Below are 19,338 nucleotides of genomic sequence, written 5' to 3' on the forward strand. Positions count from 1 at the left end.
TGAGCAGGCCCAGAGGCGAGGAAGGGTAGGGGACAGATGGCCTAAGCAAAACCAGATGATGTCACAGCCCCCACATGTGTCTGGAGGTACAGAGGGCTAGGGGAGCTGACTCGGCCCCAGGCTGAGAGCCCATCCTCAGTGGGCTTGGGACCCAGCCTCAGGTGGCTCCCGCGGGCTCCGGCCGGCTCCGGATGACCTACTGCTTGGTTCTCACAGTGGGGCTGTCCCTTCTGGTTCCAGCACGGTCAACACTCTGCTTATGAAGCTGTCAACAGAGTGGGCCTGAATGCGCTGGGCTTTCTCTCCTCCTGAGCCTGCGTGCCTTGTGCCTGCAGATGCGGCACAGATCTGTGCTCGCGAGGGAACTAACATCCAGGGGAAGCCCTGAGCGTGAAGCTCCCTTCTCTCCTCATCTAGAGGGTCACACTGCGCCAACACAGGAGGGTGTAGGGCCAGTACCCGGCTGCAGGGGGCGATCCAGTATCCGATGGCGAGCAGCGGGAGGCCCACGGCCACAACCAGCACCACCAGGCACTTGACAGCCACCGTCTGCTCCCGCAGGCCCGAGAGGTTCTCGTACCAGATGGTCAGGAGCTGCTGCTGGCAGTTGGGGTGCGCCACAAACTGGGGAAGGGGAGAGAGAGAAGTCACCACACCGCGCACACCGCTCAGCTGGGCCCGCACGTGCGCCCTGGAGGTTCCGCAGAATCCTCCTTTGCCTTCCCTCCATTTTCCGAAGCTACTTGGTAACTGTTAGCAGAGCTAATGTGGAGACGGGGTGGAACTGACACTGTCCTTCATCAGAGTTCTTTCTGACAGAAACCCTCCAACGTTCACTGCTTCCTGAGTGCAGTGTGAGTGGCGCCTGGCTCCTTTTGTGAAAGTGTGCGACCTGCCCTCTGCCGGCTCCTGGCACTCAGTGCCAATGGAAACGCAGAAGGTATTTGGCTTATTGTCGACTACTGCTGAAAGAGGGTGTTTTTAAATGTCTCGAGCAGCCCTAAAATGCCACATGTATGAGAAATACAGAGACGCTGTGCCCTCTGAGTGTGTAGGTATTGTCACTGAAAACCCAAAGACCTGCAAAGCACCAGTAACCTGCAGGTGGTGCCGGGGCCACGCCCACTGCCTCGGGGCCGGCATCCACGTGATTTCTCTATTTCAGAAACCTGCCCTCTTGCAGGGCCTTCCTCCATCGCAGGCGAGAAGAACACAAACATCCCGAGCAGTTCTTTTATGACTACAGGAAAAATGAACCAGTGTCACTGACTTCAGCCTGCCATTTGAGTTCGCCACGCCATCTGCCTGCATCGTTTAGAGGCACCGGGGTTCTCAGGGATCTGCCCTCTTCCGGGCAGCACAATATCAGGCCAAGGTAAAGCTCCCAGGCCCCAAAGCTGCCATGGTGCTAGACACGCCCTCCTTTGAATGCCCAAGCTTGGGAATCTGGAGGTCATTCCAAAGCAGACTATGAGCGCCAACAGATTTTTTTAAAGGAGCCTTTACTATGATAAAATAAAATTCTCACTGTCTTCTGGAAAGCCAGAATAAACAATAACAACAAACCTGTTTGGATGCGCCCACAAAATGTTCTGGGAACTTGGAGAGGCAGAGAGCAGCCGCAGCTCCCAATGGCCAAGGGTTCCTCGTCCATCAAGCTCTGGCCAGTGACCCTAACGGTGCCTGAGACCCAGGCAGTTCCTCAAGCCACGCAGCTGTCCACGAGGAGCACACCCCTGGGCACGATACCCCCGCATGGCCACCCCTGGCTGGAGCCTGCATGCGCCCACCCCGGGATGCAGGCATGACAGCTCTGGCAGCTGCCACCGTGCCGCGTGCAAGAGGACTCGAGGGCCAGTTGACAGAGCGGAGGGAACACAGTCACAGATGTGATATTTGAAATACTCAACTGAATTACTTGCAACGCCACTACCTAGTGGTGTTTGGAGGGTTTAACGGCTTGCAAGAGGCTGCTCTTTTCTTGTTTGATGGTCAATGTATATTTATATGTTACGGACTTAGTGTTTGTGTCCAACCCCTGATGTGAGGGTGTCAGGAGAGGGTGTGTGGGGAAGTGATCAGGTTGTGAGTGAACCCCCAGGGAGAAAAGGAGAACAAGGCTCTGGACTTTCACAACTGTGCCCCGACTGCCCCGTCCACACATTCTGCTGTGGTTCAGTCTCACTAAACCCTCCGGAACGCAGACCCTACTGTAACCAGCTGCCATTTTCTCTCTTGAAAACTTGCCCTCCGCTGAGGAACTAAGCATGGCTGACCCGTGGGGTCTGTCTCTGTTTCTTTTTCTTTCTTTTTCATTTTGCTTTCCGTGAGGGTGGAGCTCTCATGGCAGGATCAGTGCCCTTGTAAGAGTCCCCTTCCTGCCACATGTGGGTAAATGAGAAGATCACAGTCTGCAACCCGGAAAAGCACCTTCACCAGAGCCCAACCCTGCTGCACCCTGAGCTCCCCTTCCAGCCCCCAGAACAGTGAGAAATACATTTCTTTTGTTTATAAATCACCCAGGCTAAGGTATTTTGTTATAGTGGCCCAAACTAAGACACATTTTATTATAAATTCCTTTCATTCAGTTATACAAATCCGAGGTCCTTATGCACTCTAGTGCTTGCCAGATGCTAAGTACTCATTAGATCTTTCCAGACCAAGATTCTGTTGCACTTTAAAGTTTCTGCCTTTTGAAAACAATATTTCATGTAACATTGCAGTCATTATTCGAAAATGATAAAATCCCTGGGTATAGTGCTGGGTGTGGTGGCACATGCCTGTAATTCCAGCTATTAGGGAGGCTGGGGCAGGAGGATTGCAAGTTGGAGGCAAGACTTGGCAATTTAGTGAGACCCTGTCTCAATAAATAAAAAGGGCTGGGGTGTAGCTCAGTGGTGGAACACTGGTCCACAGTGCACAGAGTTGGGGTTCCATCCTCAGCTGTAGAAAAAAGAAGGAAGACGAGGAGGGGGAGGAGGAGAGGGGAAGAGGGGGAGAGGAGGGGGGAAGAGGGGGAGGAGGATGGGGAGGAGGAGAAGGAGAAAGAAATCTATGGGTATAATCAAGGTGACAACTTCCCGGGTCTATGTGACGAGATTCTTAGGACCCTTGATGAGAACTCCAAATTTCCACCCCCGCCCTGGTCCTATATTTGTATCATTTTCTTATTCGTCACCCCTCTGTCCAGCTCCCAATGTCCATCTCATTATTCATTCACTCATCAGAATGGCTGAGACCTTGTGAGAGCCAGGCACTGTGCTGGGCACTTGGCACAAGAAGATAAAGATGGGGGCACCTGCCTTGCCCAGAGGGCTTGGCTCTGCTCAGGGAACGCAGCGAGCTCTCCCTAAGGGACAGGCGTGGTCACAGAGGTGGGACTCCACGTGGGGCACACAGCGAGCTGTCGCTAAGGGACAGGCGTGGTCAGAGTTGAAAATGAAACAGTGTTAATTTGGATGTTGGTCCACATGTCTTGGAATTTGGGGGGTTGCATTTGTGGGAAGTTGGACAGGCAGAAATAAAGGGCACCCCTGGTAACACTGGCCAGGCTGGCACAGGAAGGAAAGCTACAGGCTGAGTACATAAGTCACCAAATTGGAAAGCCAACCTTGCACCTTTTTGTTTTTTAAGGATATCATGTTTCTTTTTTAAAAAATTTATTTATTTTTATGTGGTGCTGAGGATCGAACCCAGTGCGAGGTAAGCACTCTACCACTGAGCTACAGCCCCAGCCCCACAACCTTGCACCTTTTTTTTTTTAATAAGTCAAGGGTTTCTGTGAGGCACAGAATACCCGTGAGGTCTGGAGACACGTGGGCCGTGTCCCTGGGATTTCTGGATAAATTTCCTTGGGGCTTGTCTGCTGACTATGGTTTGAATGTGTCTCCTCCAAAATTTGGATGTTGCCAATGTGATATTCTTAAGAGGTGACAGCTTTGAGAGGTGACCAGGTGTAGGGTGCACACCTCGGCTCTCGGGAGGCTGAGGCAGGAGGATCCCTTCAGCTCAGGAGTGCAAGGCCAGCTGCGCAACATTACAAGACCCTGTCTCTTAAAACAAAAGCAGAAATCCCTCTACTAAGGGTTGAGGAGGCCTCGAGGGCCACTCCCTCCTTGAAGGGATGAAACCTCACAGAGAGAGCTCCTGCGCCGTGGTTAGCGAGCTTGTCTTCACTCTCTGCCGCATTAGGACCCAGTGCCTGCCTGTCTGAAGGATGCAGTCCTCACCAGAACTGAACCTGCTGATGCTTTCTTGATCACTTAACCCATCTCCAGAGCTCTGAGGAATGCATCCCTCTTCCTGTAAATTAGCCTCAAGTATTCGGTTACAGCAGCACCAGGACTATGATACTCTGAGGCTTTAAACCCTGAGGATAGAAACATTGAAGCTGTGGTGTGGCTCTCCCTCTTCCTGCCTGCTTATCCTCAGACCTGAAGATGCATTTGATGGCATGAATCACATCTGCATAAAGGTTGCACGGCCTCAGACCCCCGACAGAAACCTGTCCTTACCACACAGCAAACGTGAGGGTCAGTGTCTGACTTGCTGTGACTTGGACACACAGTGCAAATCTCCCAGCCTGTTAGATGCCAGCCCAGGTCACAGTGTCTGCTCTGTGTGTCATACTTTAAGACTCAGCCCAGCAGGTGTGTTTCCTACACACCTACTTCTACCTCTCTTTATTTGTGATAATTCACCCTCCATGACATCTGTATTCCTTTTAGTTCATGCAAATAGATTTTTCTCAACAATTTAAAATTCTACTACAATCATATAAAGGGCATTTCAAAAGCAGAAGATAAAACCAAATATAGTATTAGCATGTAAGGGGAAAAAACCAACAAAACTAATCCCTCTAGGAGATGAGTTTTTCACTTTCCAATGACTTCAAAATAGGGCACTGACCTTTATCTCTTAAAACTATTTTTCTTTCTAAAAAATGTCCCTGTGTTACACACCACAGCTAGCTGGATAGAATTTGTATGTTGTTTCCCAACTTTAGTGGACCAGCGAATTGAAGTCATTACAAACATAATACCCTTATTTGAGGTTTTCTGATTTGAAGGAAGAATGCTTGACCCAAGCAAACGTCGATCTTCTGGTGGAGCAAAGCAACCACAGCACTCTAGGACAAAGGTTTTTTTTTTTCCTGCCAAATGACCAGTAGGTTGTAAACTGAACCACCAATCAGGACAAGCTAGACAGAACAATTAAATAGGTTTACACTTAAACATTTTCATTTTACACCGTCTTTTCATCAAATCAGATTTCACGATATTCACATATCAAATTGCTGTGTAAAAACGTGGTAGGAACACTCTGTTTTTGTTTTTAATGACACGGATAGAGCCCCAATTCATACAGCTTAAAAGAAAATATTCTTGTGAGTGAAAACTGGACAACTTCTTTTTACAGTTCATTGAGTTGTGAAATGTAAACGTAAAGCTTCTAAACTGTACAGGTTTCCCAGACTGTGGGCCGGGCTGAGGGCCTGCTGTGGTCCGGGTGCCTGAGCCCAGGGGGAGGAGAGGTGCGGGGGCAGCCCCTGGGCCTGGCCGAGGGCACAGAGTCGGTGGCTGCGGGGCTGTCAGGCCTGCACGGCTTCACGTCCCTTCCTTAGACGAAATCTCAGCCAATGAAACTGAGCCCATTATGCAGGGAGAGGAACCACGGAGAGGGACCAGGGGACGCTTCCTCTCAGGATCGCAGGTCCACAGATTAAGTGGTCTGCACGATCCAGGGCCATCAGCCACAACAGCCAGCTCCTGGGACACTTCCCAGGTGGCACTTATCACACCTGTGGAGGGCAGGGGTTGAGGCTCACTCGCAGAGCAGGACCGAGGTTCAGCCAGGATTGGAACTCAAAAGCCTTTTTAGGGGCAGAGTCCATTATTCTAATTGGACAAAGTTAATGCTTTTGTCCAAAAGTTAATTTTCAGAAACTCAATTTCATTTTTACTGGATTCCATGCTCTTAGTGGAATAGTGTGCCCATCTATGTAAATAGCAATGTTTATCATCCTTCTGGCCTCATGGTTTGCTTTGGACATCCCACAGAAATAGTTCTAGGATTAGTAAGCATCAAAATCTACTCCCTGACAGGAAGAGGTGAACAGGCTTGCCCATTTCCCCTGAGCTGTGGCTTTGACTCTTTGATAACAGGGAAGGGGAGCACAGGGTCTGCATGTTAGCAAACACTGAAACTTGAGTTTTCCTCTCCTGGGGTCATGTGTTGGAGCCTTTGCTCACTGTCCCCCGGCCCTGGACGTTTCCATACACATTTCTCTGAGCCCTCTGGATATTAAGAACATCAATCCTCTGTAAGTGACAATCCAGAAAAATCTTTTCCCAGTTTGTCCCTTGCTTTTTTTAAAAAGAAATTAATTTTTAGTTGTAGTTGGACACATACCTTTATTTAATTTAGTTATTGATATGTGGTGCTGAGGCCAGAAACCAGGGCTGGCACGTGCTAGGTGAGCACACACTGTGGAGCCTCCACCTCAGCCCTGGTCCTTCACTGTTTTGTCTGTGATCTTTCTGGGGTGCAGTATCATTTGGTTCTGCTCTGAGACTTCTTTTGCCTTCATGTGGGAAACTTCTTTCCCATACAAACGTCAAAAGCACAGTGGCATATTTCCTGTTCCGGCCTTCTGCGTTTTCATTCTGCTGATCGCCTGTGGATGCTCTGTGAGGCCTGATGGAGCACATGGGTGGACCTGGGCAGGACCTGGGCTCTGGGGGCTCGGCGCTGGTCCAGGCTCATGGCCTGCTTCTGGAGTAAAGCAGGGAGCAGCCCTTGGGCAGGTGGCAGAGGAAAGAAGTCCTAAGTTGTCGGCCTCCACGGCATAGAGCCAGTGTCCACGGTGGAATATCGGCTGAATGAGCATGAAGTCACGAGGCTACTGAGGACAGGGGGCCATAAGGCATGATGTCACTTGGGAGCCCTGTGGACCAGCTCTGAGCCTCAGTGGGCAGACGTGTCCTTATCATCTAGAGGTTGCTTTGCTTGGGGACTAGTAAGGAGGTGGTGGTGAGGGAAGTGGCAGAGTGGAAGGGGTGATGCTCTTCCTCCTGGCTGGGGTGGAGATGGGAGCGGGGAGTGCGGAGAGTGCAGCCAGCCTCCGAGACAGCAGAGGAAAGGGAGAGCTGGGGCGGTGTTGGGATTCCAGGACAGAGACCCCCCAGGACGGTGACTGCACCCAGGATCTACACCTCCAGGTGTTCTGTTTTTAATTTCGAGAGGGGGGGTCTCAGTAAGTTGCTGAGGTTGGCCTTACGACCCTCCTGCCTCAGCCTCCAGGACAGCTGGGATTATAGGTGTGTCACCATGCCTAGCTAGAATGAAGTTCTTATACACTGTTATTGAGTGAAGATTCCAAACCAAAGGCTTCAATATTCCTTACGGCATAAAACAAACAGAACAGAAATGCTTATGAAGTGCTAAGTCGCCTTTCAGTTCTAAATACTTTTTGTTTGTTTGTTTGTTTGTTTCCTGGTGGTTGACTGATAGCAAATTTATTATTAATGACACCTCACGCATTGTGACCTATGCACCAATTTGCTTAAAATTAACATGGAGAAGGACAATCACTCTGCAAGACAGCTTGGTTAACAGGTGTGCGTCTGCAGATGAGCTATCTCTGCCAACACGACATTCCACAGCAATGATAAAAAAACAGAGACAAGCAGAATCAATTCTCTTCTCTCAGGTGCCAAACGGAAGGACCACATATTGCAAGCTCCCTGAAGACGTGTCCAGACAACTTTCTAAAAACAGCCACTATCAATCTTGTTGAAATTATCTTTTCCCCCAACATAGTGAAACCTCAACTAGCAAGGATGCGCCGAGAGGAGGGCGGTCAAGCCAACTTAATTACCTTGCAACTAATAATTTCCATGAAAAGTTATTTTGCTCTGATCTTTGCTGAGAACCTTCACATCTGACTGTCTTGTTAAGGAAAGGGAGATGTGTCATTAATGTCTGAACAGAATCTACGTAGTACCACATGCAAAGCTCTCCACACTGTGGTCGTGTTGTGCATGTGTGTGCACACCTGTGTGTGTCCACGAGGGTGCAGGGAGACTGCCCCGTCCTCACTTGCTGCCAAGAGCTCCTGGCTGGTATGACTTGGAAGGGCCCTTTGACAACAGGCTGAGGGACTCACAGCGTCCTTTCCACGGTGCAGGAGCCCGCTGTCTACTCAGCCGCAGAATTGTTCTGTTGGGGCCACAGGAACTCCCTGTCCAGGTCAGTTCCAGTGAAGTTTCTAGAAGCCCAGCTTAGTTCCACCTTTCCTTCTGGTTCTGTTAGCTTCCTAACACCCCTTACTCCATGGTTTCCTGCTAAAATTGGCTACGTCTGATACCAAGGACTGGAACCAGCACAAGGGACCCAAAACATGTCTTTAGTGACTGATCTTGCCTAAAGGTCATTCACTTTGAGCAGGAATTTTCATAATGGAGAAATGTTATTAGTTAATGCTTATTGAGCAAACACCGTGTAGCCCCCTGTATCTGCTGTAACCAACCATCAAACACCCGAATGTTAGCCACTGTTATGGTCCCCACTTTCCTGACCAGCAGATGGAGCCTAGATGGCCAGGTGACTTGCCACTGGCCACTCGGGGAACCCATGGCAACATCAGGCCTTGAGTCCTGCAGGGTGGCTCCGATGCCTGTCCTCCTAAGCCCCATGACACTCTGCAGAAAGGACAGAAGCCGTGCTGGTCATTGACCTGATCACGAATCCAGATCTATGTCTGTTCTAATAATAGCTAACGTCTTCATGATCTGTCAGCTCCATTTAAAGCACACACAGCAAAAAACAAAAACAGAACAAAGAAACCAAGAAACCCCCTCAGCTACAACATGGATAAACTGTCGGATTCTGGATAAATATGATTTTATTATAGTGAAAAATACTGCAACTACTATTTTCATGAATTATCTAATACTTCATTATCTAATTATCTATTTATTTAATATATATCCCTAACAGTTTTAGAAATAAATAAAATATATATACCTAACAGTTTTATAAATATACCTAACAGTTTTTCTGCAATAATCAGAATAAAAATAATCATACTTTCAATTTCTCATACTTATATGACCAACTCCATAGCTCTGGACCTTGGACATGTCATTTAAGCCAGTGACCTTCAGTTTTCCAGTACAAGAGAAACCTCATCATCTATCTTAGCTATTTTATAGTAGAATAAATAATAACATAGTCTTGCTGCAAAGATTAGGATGAGAAAAAATGTAATAGTACCTTACATGTGAGTCCCCCAGCCTGTTGTCAGTGTAATAGTACCAACGACATGGGACAGCTCTGAAAAGAGTAGGCATGTGATCTCTCTTATACGGGGAATCTAAACCCCCCAACTCCTGGAAGCGAAGAACAAGTGGTTAACTAGGGTGCAGAGGGAATGAAGAGATGGTGATTAAAGGGTTCAAAGCTTCAGTTAGACAGGAGGACTGGATTTTTTAAATCCATTGCATAGCACAGTGATTATACTTACATGTATACAAGCTACAGATACTGGTATTAATTGCGTTGAAATTGCAACAGTTGCCAGAATGTTTTGCATATCTTCATCCGTTTAAATCCCACCAAAACCTGAGACACATAACGGGGAATGTCCTCCTTTTATATGAGGAATCTGAAACTTATAGATTTATGACTTATCCAAGGACCCATAATGGGTAATAAGTGGAAAGGATTCAAACCTAGATGTTTATCTTGCAGCTCTACCTGGATTCTCTACTCAATGTCTTTCACGAAGTAACAGGAATTCCTTCAGTCCATGGCAAAGCGTCCACTCACCTTTTTGACTTCATACTTGATGGCGAGCTTGACGCGGCTCAGCGCTCTGTGCCTGTGCACCTCCAGGGGCTCCGCAGACTCCAGGTCTCCGTTCAGAATGGCCTCCACCTCCTCCGAGTCTCGGCAGAGGTCCAGCACGCCCACCACAAAATCTTTGCACTGCATGGAGAGCTTCCTGTAGTCGTTCTAAAAACAAGAGGTTCTTATAGTCCTGCTTAAAACAACAGATTTCCCTTTACCCAGCGGGAAGCGTTTAGGTGTGTGTGGATTAGCAAAGGTGTCCCTTCCCCAGACAGGAGGTCTTGCTGAGATAGAGAGGGCTGGAGTTGCCTCCTCTACCCCTTAGCTAGGTTCCCCTCTATGACCTGCCCAATGACGTGGGACAGTTCTGAAAACAGTAGGCATGCGATCTCACTTACATGTGGAATCTAAACCCCCCAACCCCTGGAAGTGAAGAACAGATAATGGTTAACTGGGGTGCGGAGGGAATGGAGAGATAGTGAACAAAGGGTTCAAAGTTTCAGTTAGACAGGAGGAATGGATTTTCAAAATCTATTGCATAGCACAGTGGTTACAGTTACCACAATGTAACTATTGTGATATGTAATATTTCAAAATTGCTGAGAGTAGCCAGGTGCAGTGGCGCACACCTGTGATCCAGGGGCTCAGGAGGCTGAGAAGGAGAATTCCAAGTTCAAAGCCAGCCTAAGCAATGATGAGGCACTAAGCAACTCAGTGAGACCCTGTCTCTAAATAAAATACAAAATAGGGTTGGGGTTGTGGCTCAGTGGTTGAGTGCCCCTGAGTTTAATCCCTAATACCCACCCCCCAAAAAACCAAAATTTCTGAGAGTAAACTTCAAGTATCACACCATAAACAATGATAAGGGAGGTGATGAATATGTTAACTGCTCATGTGATCATTCCACGTTGCACACATACATCAAAATTTCACATGGTACTCCATAAATATATAAAATTATTATTTGCTGATTAAAAATTCTAGCTGGCGATGTAGCTCAGTGTAGCAGAGCACTTCCTAGGATGTGTGAGGCCCTGGGTTTGATTCACCATCACTACAAAAAATAAAAAAATTTACATTTGCTTTAAAAAAAGTGATGTGCTCATAATTCACTGGTTCTTACTAAGTGATGCTGGCTAATTGGCAATGCTGAAAGACCAAAGGATCAAAGAGTTGTATCTGTTTTATACACACAATAGTTATTCTAAAGCCCAAACAACACTGTATCTATTGACTGGCAATTGGACATGGAAGATGGACTACATGTGGAAGGACCCCGTCCAGGTCGCCATCTCTTGCCTTGTCGGAGAGGTTGCTTCTCAAAGCACAGTTCTCAGACCAGGTGTCCTGATGCAGAAATGGAGGAGGGCCCAGCAACCTGTGAGTGGTTCTGACCCAAGCTCATGCTTGAGAATGTTTTCTGATAAACATGAAGGATCGAATGGGTTCCCACCCGTATGAGGAGGGTTTTCTTCCTGGTTTGTCTGCAAGGCACATTATCACTCCCAGTAGAACTAGGAGAGAAATGCCTGATTATACATAATTGAAATCTCAAGGGTTACAGAAAGTCAATACCTGCGAGAAAAATTTCCAGGCCACTGGAACTAACACCTTGCTAAAAATAATCTGTGAGTTTTTAATTTCATTTGCATATTTAGTGGTGCCCACAGCAGTCCCTGCTGCCTCCTGAAGGCAGCTCTATTTCTAGCCTTGGGTTCCGGTCAAGGTGCCAAAGACCATCTCTTGGGAAAGTGCCTCACCTTCAGAAACCTCAGCTCTACCTCTGTGAACTAAAATTCTAGCCCCTTACGGAAGCCATCCAGATAATAATTTAATTTGGTACACTTGAGGGTAATAGAATTCCTCATTTCAACACATTCTGAGACTCCTTGTGTCTGTATAACCAAGCAATACTTAGCACTGTAGAATTCCTGGGCTTCCAGAAATCATTCTTTGCAAGAAGACACAAAGAATTCCAATTCTCTTCCTTTAAATATTTAACTTGATCTTATGGGCAAAACTGCACCAACTAAAATAAAGAAGTAGAGGAAAGAGGATTTGTTCAAAGGCTGCCCCAACTAACACAGTTTCCATTTCAGATATCAGAGATTAGATACGGAACAGTCACAGTTAATCCTTTTCCTCTCATAAGGGAACAGATACAATGAATAAAACTTCGATCTTTGGTTTCCATTCAAGTTGGTACTATGCAACTGATAAAATTAATAAAATGTCCAGTCTCTGGTTTCTAAGCAGAGGGTCAGTTAAACTTCCACCTGCCCTCCATTCCCGAAGACTAATGAAATATTCTATTATAGCACACAGAAGTATTAAATCCATGCCCGTTTCCATAGAAAGCTCCCTTTTTAATACAGTCTTTTTAGATGAAATTTTCTCGTGTTACTCTTCAGTTCAGACCGTTCTGTAAGATTTGTAAAACATAGAATGGCCATTTCTCCACCGATCAGAAATAAAAGAGGCTGCTTCCCCGCTTGGAAGAAAGCTCAGCACTTGGCTTTTGCAGTGATACCTAAATGCTGACTCATTACCTTTAAAATCATAATCTGAAAAGTGTCCAGTTTTAAGAAAAGCTGTGTAAATTTTTTTCACATTCACCAAAAGGTCAGTCAAGAAACAAAAAATTAGTAATTATGCAAGTTGCAAGGACAATGTTTTGTTTTCATAACAAAGTGCAGAAAACAATCATAGCTGGAGACGATGGTCCACCCTTCCTTCCTTCCTTCCTTTGTCCTCCCCTTCTTCTCTCTCTTTTTGTCTGTTTGACCTGAGGTCTCCTTGCATTGCCCAGATTGACCTGAAATTCTTGACTCCTGGGCACAAGCAACCCATTTGTCAGACTCTCGAATACCCGGGGCTACAGGCGTGCACCACCAGGACCAGCTAATGGGAATCTCCTTCACTGCCATCGTGGGGCACCATTTCTAAGAGCTACTGGGAGCCCTCAGGAAGGCAGACAGCTCTATCTAAGCTCAGCACCTGCCGTCAGTTCCCGGAAGGGCATCCGTGTGAAGCCTAGGCTGACTGCTCATTCCACTCTGAGGTCCTGCCCAGTGGCTTCGCAGCTCAGATCATGATTGGTTACCATTTCTAAGACACTCCTCTCTTAAGTTTTGCCTAATGGTCTTCACAGTGCTGCTTTTCCATTTCCATGGCCCTCCAGTTGGCAGAGGGACTCACGGCACAGTACAGGGCAGGCGCTGCAAACCCCCAGGACCTGCTCAAGCCAAAGCAGTGACTGCAGAGCTCAGTCTTCATCAACACTCAGCTGTACTTCTTTCAATTTAAATGGTCTAATCTCCATTCCAATCCCTTTCTGTCCTGAAGAGGAAAACTAAATTCAACTCTAAGTAGGCTTGGTTCTCCAGGGTCCTTTCTCTAACAGCAAAAGAGGGAGGAGGTGTAGTGATTGAGCTTGGCTTCCCTTAGAACCTGAAGTCAGACTCCTGGACTCAAACCCTGCTTCTACCACTGACCTGCTGTGTAATCTGGTGGGATTTACTTACCCTCTCTGATGAGAATAATCCTACCTTCTACAAGTACTGTAAGGATTAAATGCTTGGTACACATTAAGTACTAGAGGTGCTTCAGTATCATCAGGTCTATTGTTCTAGCTATAATTCCTAGAACAGGGATCTAAGACACTCAAATCGAGGCTTAGCAAATGGGACCTGGGACTTAGCCTTGATTTCCTCATTTATAAATGAGGGGTCTGTGGAAGCAGATGACTCCTAGAGTATCCTCCTGCTCTCAAACATCACCCTGCGTGTGGATCATATTTATTTTCTTTCTCCTTATTGTGATGTAAATCGAAACTGCCTTTCTGCTTTAAGGAGAGGCAAACTGAGGCACAGGGAAGGCTGGTGGCTTTGTTTTGTAGCTATTGTCATTTTGTTTTGTCTTTTATTTAAAAAGTACATCACCCGCTCAGTCAGAGTTAGGAAATTTCAATTTGCTTTCTCACTGTTAATAGATGGCTGACTTCCTTGTCACTGACATGTGGCCAATTAGACCCAGAGTCCCTCCTGTCCAATATTCTGTTCCTTAGAATAGCTTCAGACAGCATTTGCACATCTAAAATACTTCTTTAATAACCTGTCACTGGGCTGTCCTCTGTTGATCTATCTAAATCTATGTTCTAGAATGCGCGACCTCTGCAGGGAATGACCTTCATGTGTTTTTGACACCCTGCGGACTGCGGCCCGCAAGGAACTTTGGAAACTGCACAGTGGCTGAGAATCTCCTCCAAAGCACCTACAGGAAGGCAATTTGAGAGGTGAGACATGAGCTATTACAGACCATTAATAAGATGAATAGGCATAGGTGTCTGAGAAGGGGAAAATCACCACGATTTCACCAGGGAACTCGATATCTATTTTTCCATTCCAAGGCTGGTACTCAAAGTCCCTGCGGAGAGAGTATTGCGAACACGGCAGAACAGGGCAAATTAGGTTACCTGCTTTCCTCAGAGAAGAGCTTTGCTCGCACTGCCCTTTCAGAGCTCAGAGAGTCTGGGTCAGGCTGGGAAAGCACCAGCTTCTCTTTCTGTCTAAAGCCCTGACAGATGCCAGGCGCCCGGGATGGGAGGGCACAGGGGCAGCAGGAGAGAGATGAGAAGGGAACAGCCAGGACGGGGCGCAGGGGAGGAACCGCGCCTTGGTCAGGGCAGGGAGGCTGGCAGTCTTGGGAGGCTCTGACTGCAGGGAGGACAGTCCTCCCAGGCTCAGAGGCGGTCAGGCTACACCCACTTGCCATGCAAGGAGAAAAGGAACTGGAGATTTGGGAACACTGGCCCATTCTCAGTGTGTGGCCGCCCCATGGCTGTCCTCTGGGACTCCCTGTGCTTGTCCCTGTGGGCTGCTGCACCTGCGATATTCCCACCCCTGAAAGGTTATCAGAAGCGACTCTTCCATCAGAGTGGAGTCCCAGCACCACTGATATGGACTTAGCCAGCTTCGGGGGAAACTAGGACTAACAAACGCCTGGCCACTGCTTCTCTGCGTGCCTTCCCTGGGAAAACTGCAAACATGGCCATCTTTAGTAAATTACAGAATCTTTCAAAATAATCCTGTCTATAGAATTTCTTCTGCAGACTTTCAATATACATCAAGCAAACTAAAAACAAGGTTCGTGGTGCTTTTGAAATGGTGGCAAATAAGCAAATCCAGAATTATGTTTCGATTATTGTCTCAAAACAAAACAAAAACCCTGATATTTAGAAGCATTTTACCCAAATGTTTTTCTACTCTCTCTAGCCAGTTTGAAGTTTTGAACTTTTTCAACCTGGATTCTATCTAAAAGACTTTCATCTTGGATCCAAGGAAATAAATCTTTTCAATTACCACATAATAAATGTCTTCAAAGGGAATAGATATAAGGTGATACTCATTTTCTTCTTTGTATTTTCCCATGTTTTTTGAAAAGATTTTTACAATAACTATGTCTAGCTTTTGCATCAGGAAAAAAAATTGAATGAATTAACAAGATTACCTTAAGGCTAGATCTCCACCAGGAGATCTAGCAAGGTCTGATGAATAGGTAGGAAATTTGGTGTTTGGAAAGCAGGGGAGAAAACCACTCTGCCACCATTTTCTTGCAACCCCAGAGGAAAACAGTTTTTCCTTAACCTGAATTATGCTGTTAGTTACATTGAATAAATCTCACTTATATGTGAAAAATAATGTTAAGATGTGAAAGACAGACAAACCACTCTTCCTGTGATTTGATACCACAACACTAAACCAAAAAATTAACACGGTGCCCAGAAAATCATTCAAGGAATTGATGCCTGCATCTTCTTAGGTGAAAAGTGGGAGACAAGAACTGCTGAAGAGTTTGACTGATTTTTACCAGAAGTACGAAATACACTTTTGCCCTAGAGTTTAACAGCTAGAACCATTCAAAATGCATAGGAGGATGCAGCAATGAGAAAAAAGTCTCTCATTAATATATAATCTTTATAAAAATAATACTGCTTGACTGGAAATTAGGTCCAGAAAAAAGTTCACTCACTTAAAAAGTCCATTAAAGCGGAATAAAAATGTTCACTCATTAACAGCAACAACAAAAACCCATTAAGGCAACCCATTTGGGTGTCCTTGGGTTTCTGCCTTGACCTGACATCTATGTCTCACCCTCTGAATAGACATTTGTGGAATTCAGGGAGAGGCATTAGTCACATTAACGAAATGATTTTAATAGTGTTTTATATCATCCTCTTGATCTTTGATTGTAAAGGGCTATCAAAACACTTGTGCCCATTAAGAGGGCTTTCAAAACTCATATCACCGCAGAGGGAAGGCATAGGAGCGTCCACTCCCATCATGGACCTGGTCGTGCAGCTCCTCCAGGGACCAGGCACCCCCACCCCTACCCCGGGAATAAAAACAAGCCAAAAAGCTAATACTACTTCTGTGTTGGGTGTCACCGGACATCTAACTGCAAGACAGGAGGAAGAATTGGGAAGGGGGAAGGTCACACCAAATCTTATTTGGTCAAAGGGGGTGGAGAGGTCTTGAGTTTTATTTAACGCTTACCCAGAACACAGAGGGATTCCAGAATTGTAGCTCGGATTCAGAATATACCCATCCCCAGAGTGAATATCACAGCACTATCATGGACAAGGGGAAATCGTCACATCAACTCCGAGGGTGCTCCAATCCCTGGTGACCTAAGATCCACTGGGTGAAGCCCAATCTAGAGCTTCCGGGGCCTAGTGTGGGCAGCCCAGGGAGCGGCCGGGCGCACAGGGCTCACCTTGAACTCCTTCTCGATGTTGGCCAGCTTGGCCAGCTCGTTGCTGAGCTCCAGGGCCGTGAGCACCGGGTCCTCGCTGGACAAGGACAGGTAGGCCGGGCTGGCCAGCCCCTTGTAGGCGTTGATCCGCGAGCGCGAGTGGCTGAAGGAGTCGTGCCGCTGCTTCTCGGTGCAGTCCCCGCACTTGCAGAAGTAGTCGTGTGGCCGCTCGATGCGCGCGCCCTTCAGCAGCAGCATGTGCACCACCTCGTACTTCTGGCAGTGCGCGGCCAGGATGATGGGGGTGATGTCCGGCGAGAAGCGCGTGCCGTCCTCGTCGTAGGCGTAGAAGTCGTCGTCCTGCAGCTCCTGCTCGCAGGGGCTCAGGGTCAGGCGCTCGCTGGCCGCGAAGCCGGGGTGGTTGAGGATGGCCTCCACGATGCGCACGTAGCCCTTGCTGATGGCCAGCAGCAGTGCGTCGCCGATGCGGGCCAGGTTCTCCTTCTTGAGCAGCAGCTCGGTCACCTCCAGGTGCTCGTTGCCCACGGCCAGCTGCAGCGCGTTCTGGCCCATGTAGTCCACGCAGTTGACGTTCAGCGTCCGGGACTCCTCCAGCATCTTGCGCACCACGGGGATGTTGCCGTACTCGGCGGCGTCGAGGAAGCGCTCCTCCTCAGCCGTGAGGCTGGTGCCCCGGTCGTTGAACATGAAGGCCGGGCCGCGGACTGCCTGGCGCCGGCCCTTCTCGCGCATCACCGTCATGCGCCTCAGGGACGGGCTCCCCTCCATGGACCTAGGCGCAAGGACAGAACAGCTGTGGGACCGGGGATCGCACGGTCGCCGCGCACCAGACCCGGGCCGGGCCCGCCAGGCCGGCTCTAAGGACGCAGCCACAAGGAGCCGCCGGACCCCAGGGCGGCAGGGAGCCCTTCGGAGAACAGCTCCGGTCCCCAGAAAACTGCTGTTCTGCATGGAATAACCGGGTGAAGACCACTCCCACCCACCCACCCACCGCTCCGGTGACCCTGGCAATGCCGGCGTTCAGCCAGCCTGCCCTGTGGCAGTAACCGTCTCCTCCTCTTAAAGTCTTGGAAATAGAGGCTGCAGGTGCTTGGCACCCAGGCACCAGGCTTGGACACTGAAGAAGCTTGTGTACTCATGCGTCAGGGCACAGCGACCCTCTCCACGCACAGCTNCACACACACAGATTGGCACTTAGGCCAAGCATCCATCTTGTAAGATACTGGTTTTAACTTCTCCTCTTAAGGGGAACTCCCCTTCTCCCTCCAAATAAATCACAGGGTTTGTCTTTTCAATGACCTAATCAAGATTTAGCAAATATAAATTCAAGTATGGATTCGGATTTACTTTGCTGAAAATAATTGTCCTGTAATGAGAGTTGTTTAATTACCTATATATTTGCACTTTTGAACTAATAGGATATGGTTTGATTTTTGTTTTAAAGTTCCCTAGTATTACTTTGAGAATAAAGTATCTAGGTACTAACTGAACATCTAGAATAATGTGCTCTGAAATCCTAATGCCAACCTCATTAGGTAAGGTTTGCCTGCATTATAAAAGCCATGTCATTAATTGATGTGTGCAGGGACTTAGGTTTACATCAATTTTTTTATGAGGTTGGGTAAATAATTCCATTCCCTTGTGCTTCCTCACTACACGTGTATCAAGTTCTCTGGATTTTGCTCATAAGCTTATGAATGAAAAGCTAAAAGCTTTTTAAAAGAAATTATGAGTCTCTGAAAAATGATGCTAAATAAATAATATAATTTTACATTGTGATCATCTGGAATATCTTAACGATTGGTGCAGTGTTTAGTGGCCATTGAAGATTGCACAATGATCATACAAATCCATGTCTTTACCTTTTCCCAGTGCCAACATTCTGCTGACTGAAGCACTCAAGATAACTTTCCTTTAAAAGTCGGGTTTTTTTTTTGTGTGTGTGTGTGTGTGTGTGTGTGTGTTTTATGTATTTATTTTCTTTCTCCTTATTGTGATGTAAATCGAAACTGCCTTTCTGCTTTAAGGAGAGGCAAACTGAGGCACAGGGAAGGCTGGTGGCTTTGTTTTGTAGCTATTGTCATTTTGTTTTGTCTTTTATTTAAAAAGTACATCACCCGCTCAGTCAGAGTTAGGAAATTTCAATTTGCTTTCTCACTGTTAATAGATGGCTGACTTCCTTGTCACTGACATGTGGCCAATTAGACCCAGAGTCCCTCCTGTCCAATATTCTGTTCCTTAGAATAGCTTCAGACAGCATTTGCACATCTAAAATACTTCTTTAATAACCTGTCACTGGGCTGTCCTCTGTTGATCTATCTAAATCTATGTTCTAGAATGCGCGACCTCTGCAGGGAATGACCTTCATGTGTTTTTGACACCCTGCGGACTGCGGCCCGCAAGGAACTTTGGAAACTGCACAGTGGCTGAGAATCTCCTCCAAAGCACCTACAGGAAGGCAATTTGAGAGGTGAGACATGAGCTATTACAGACCATTAATAAGATGAATAGGCATAGGTGTCTGAGAAGGGGAAAATCACCACGATTTCACCAGGGAACTCGATATCTATTTTTCCATTCCAAGGCTGGTACTCAAAGTCCCTGCGGAGAGAGTATTGCGAACACGGCAGAACAGGGCAAATTAGGTTACCTGCTTTCCTCAGAGAAGAGCTTTGCTCGCACTGCCCTTTCAGAGCTCAGAGAGTCTGGGTC

The 19,338-nt window shown here is 47.2% G+C and overlaps 1 protein-coding gene across 5 annotated transcripts in view; it reads right to left on the reverse strand.

Moving 5' to 3' along the window:
• Positions 1-19,338, reverse strand: part of Trpc3 (transient receptor potential cation channel subfamily C member 3) — a 118,738-nt gene that overhangs the window by 23,704 nt on the left and 75,696 nt on the right. For all 5 annotated transcript variants that reach the window (XM_015479006.2, XM_048811992.1, XM_048811990.1 and 2 more), the window contains 3 exons: positions 16,627-17,398; positions 9,832-10,017; positions 460-624 (listed from right to left, as the gene is read on the reverse strand). In XM_015479006.2, coding sequence (XP_015334492.1) covers positions 460-624; positions 9,832-10,017; positions 16,627-17,394 — 1,119 coding nt within the window. In that variant the 5' untranslated portion in view covers positions 17,395-17,398. The remainder of the gene's footprint in view (positions 1-459; positions 625-9,831; positions 10,018-16,626; positions 17,399-19,338) is intronic.

Source organism: Marmota marmota, unplaced genomic scaffold (assembly GCF_001458135.2).
Source record: "Marmota marmota marmota unplaced genomic scaffold, marMar, whole genome shotgun sequence".
NCBI classification, from domain to species: domain Eukaryota; kingdom Metazoa; phylum Chordata; class Mammalia; order Rodentia; family Sciuridae; genus Marmota; species Marmota marmota.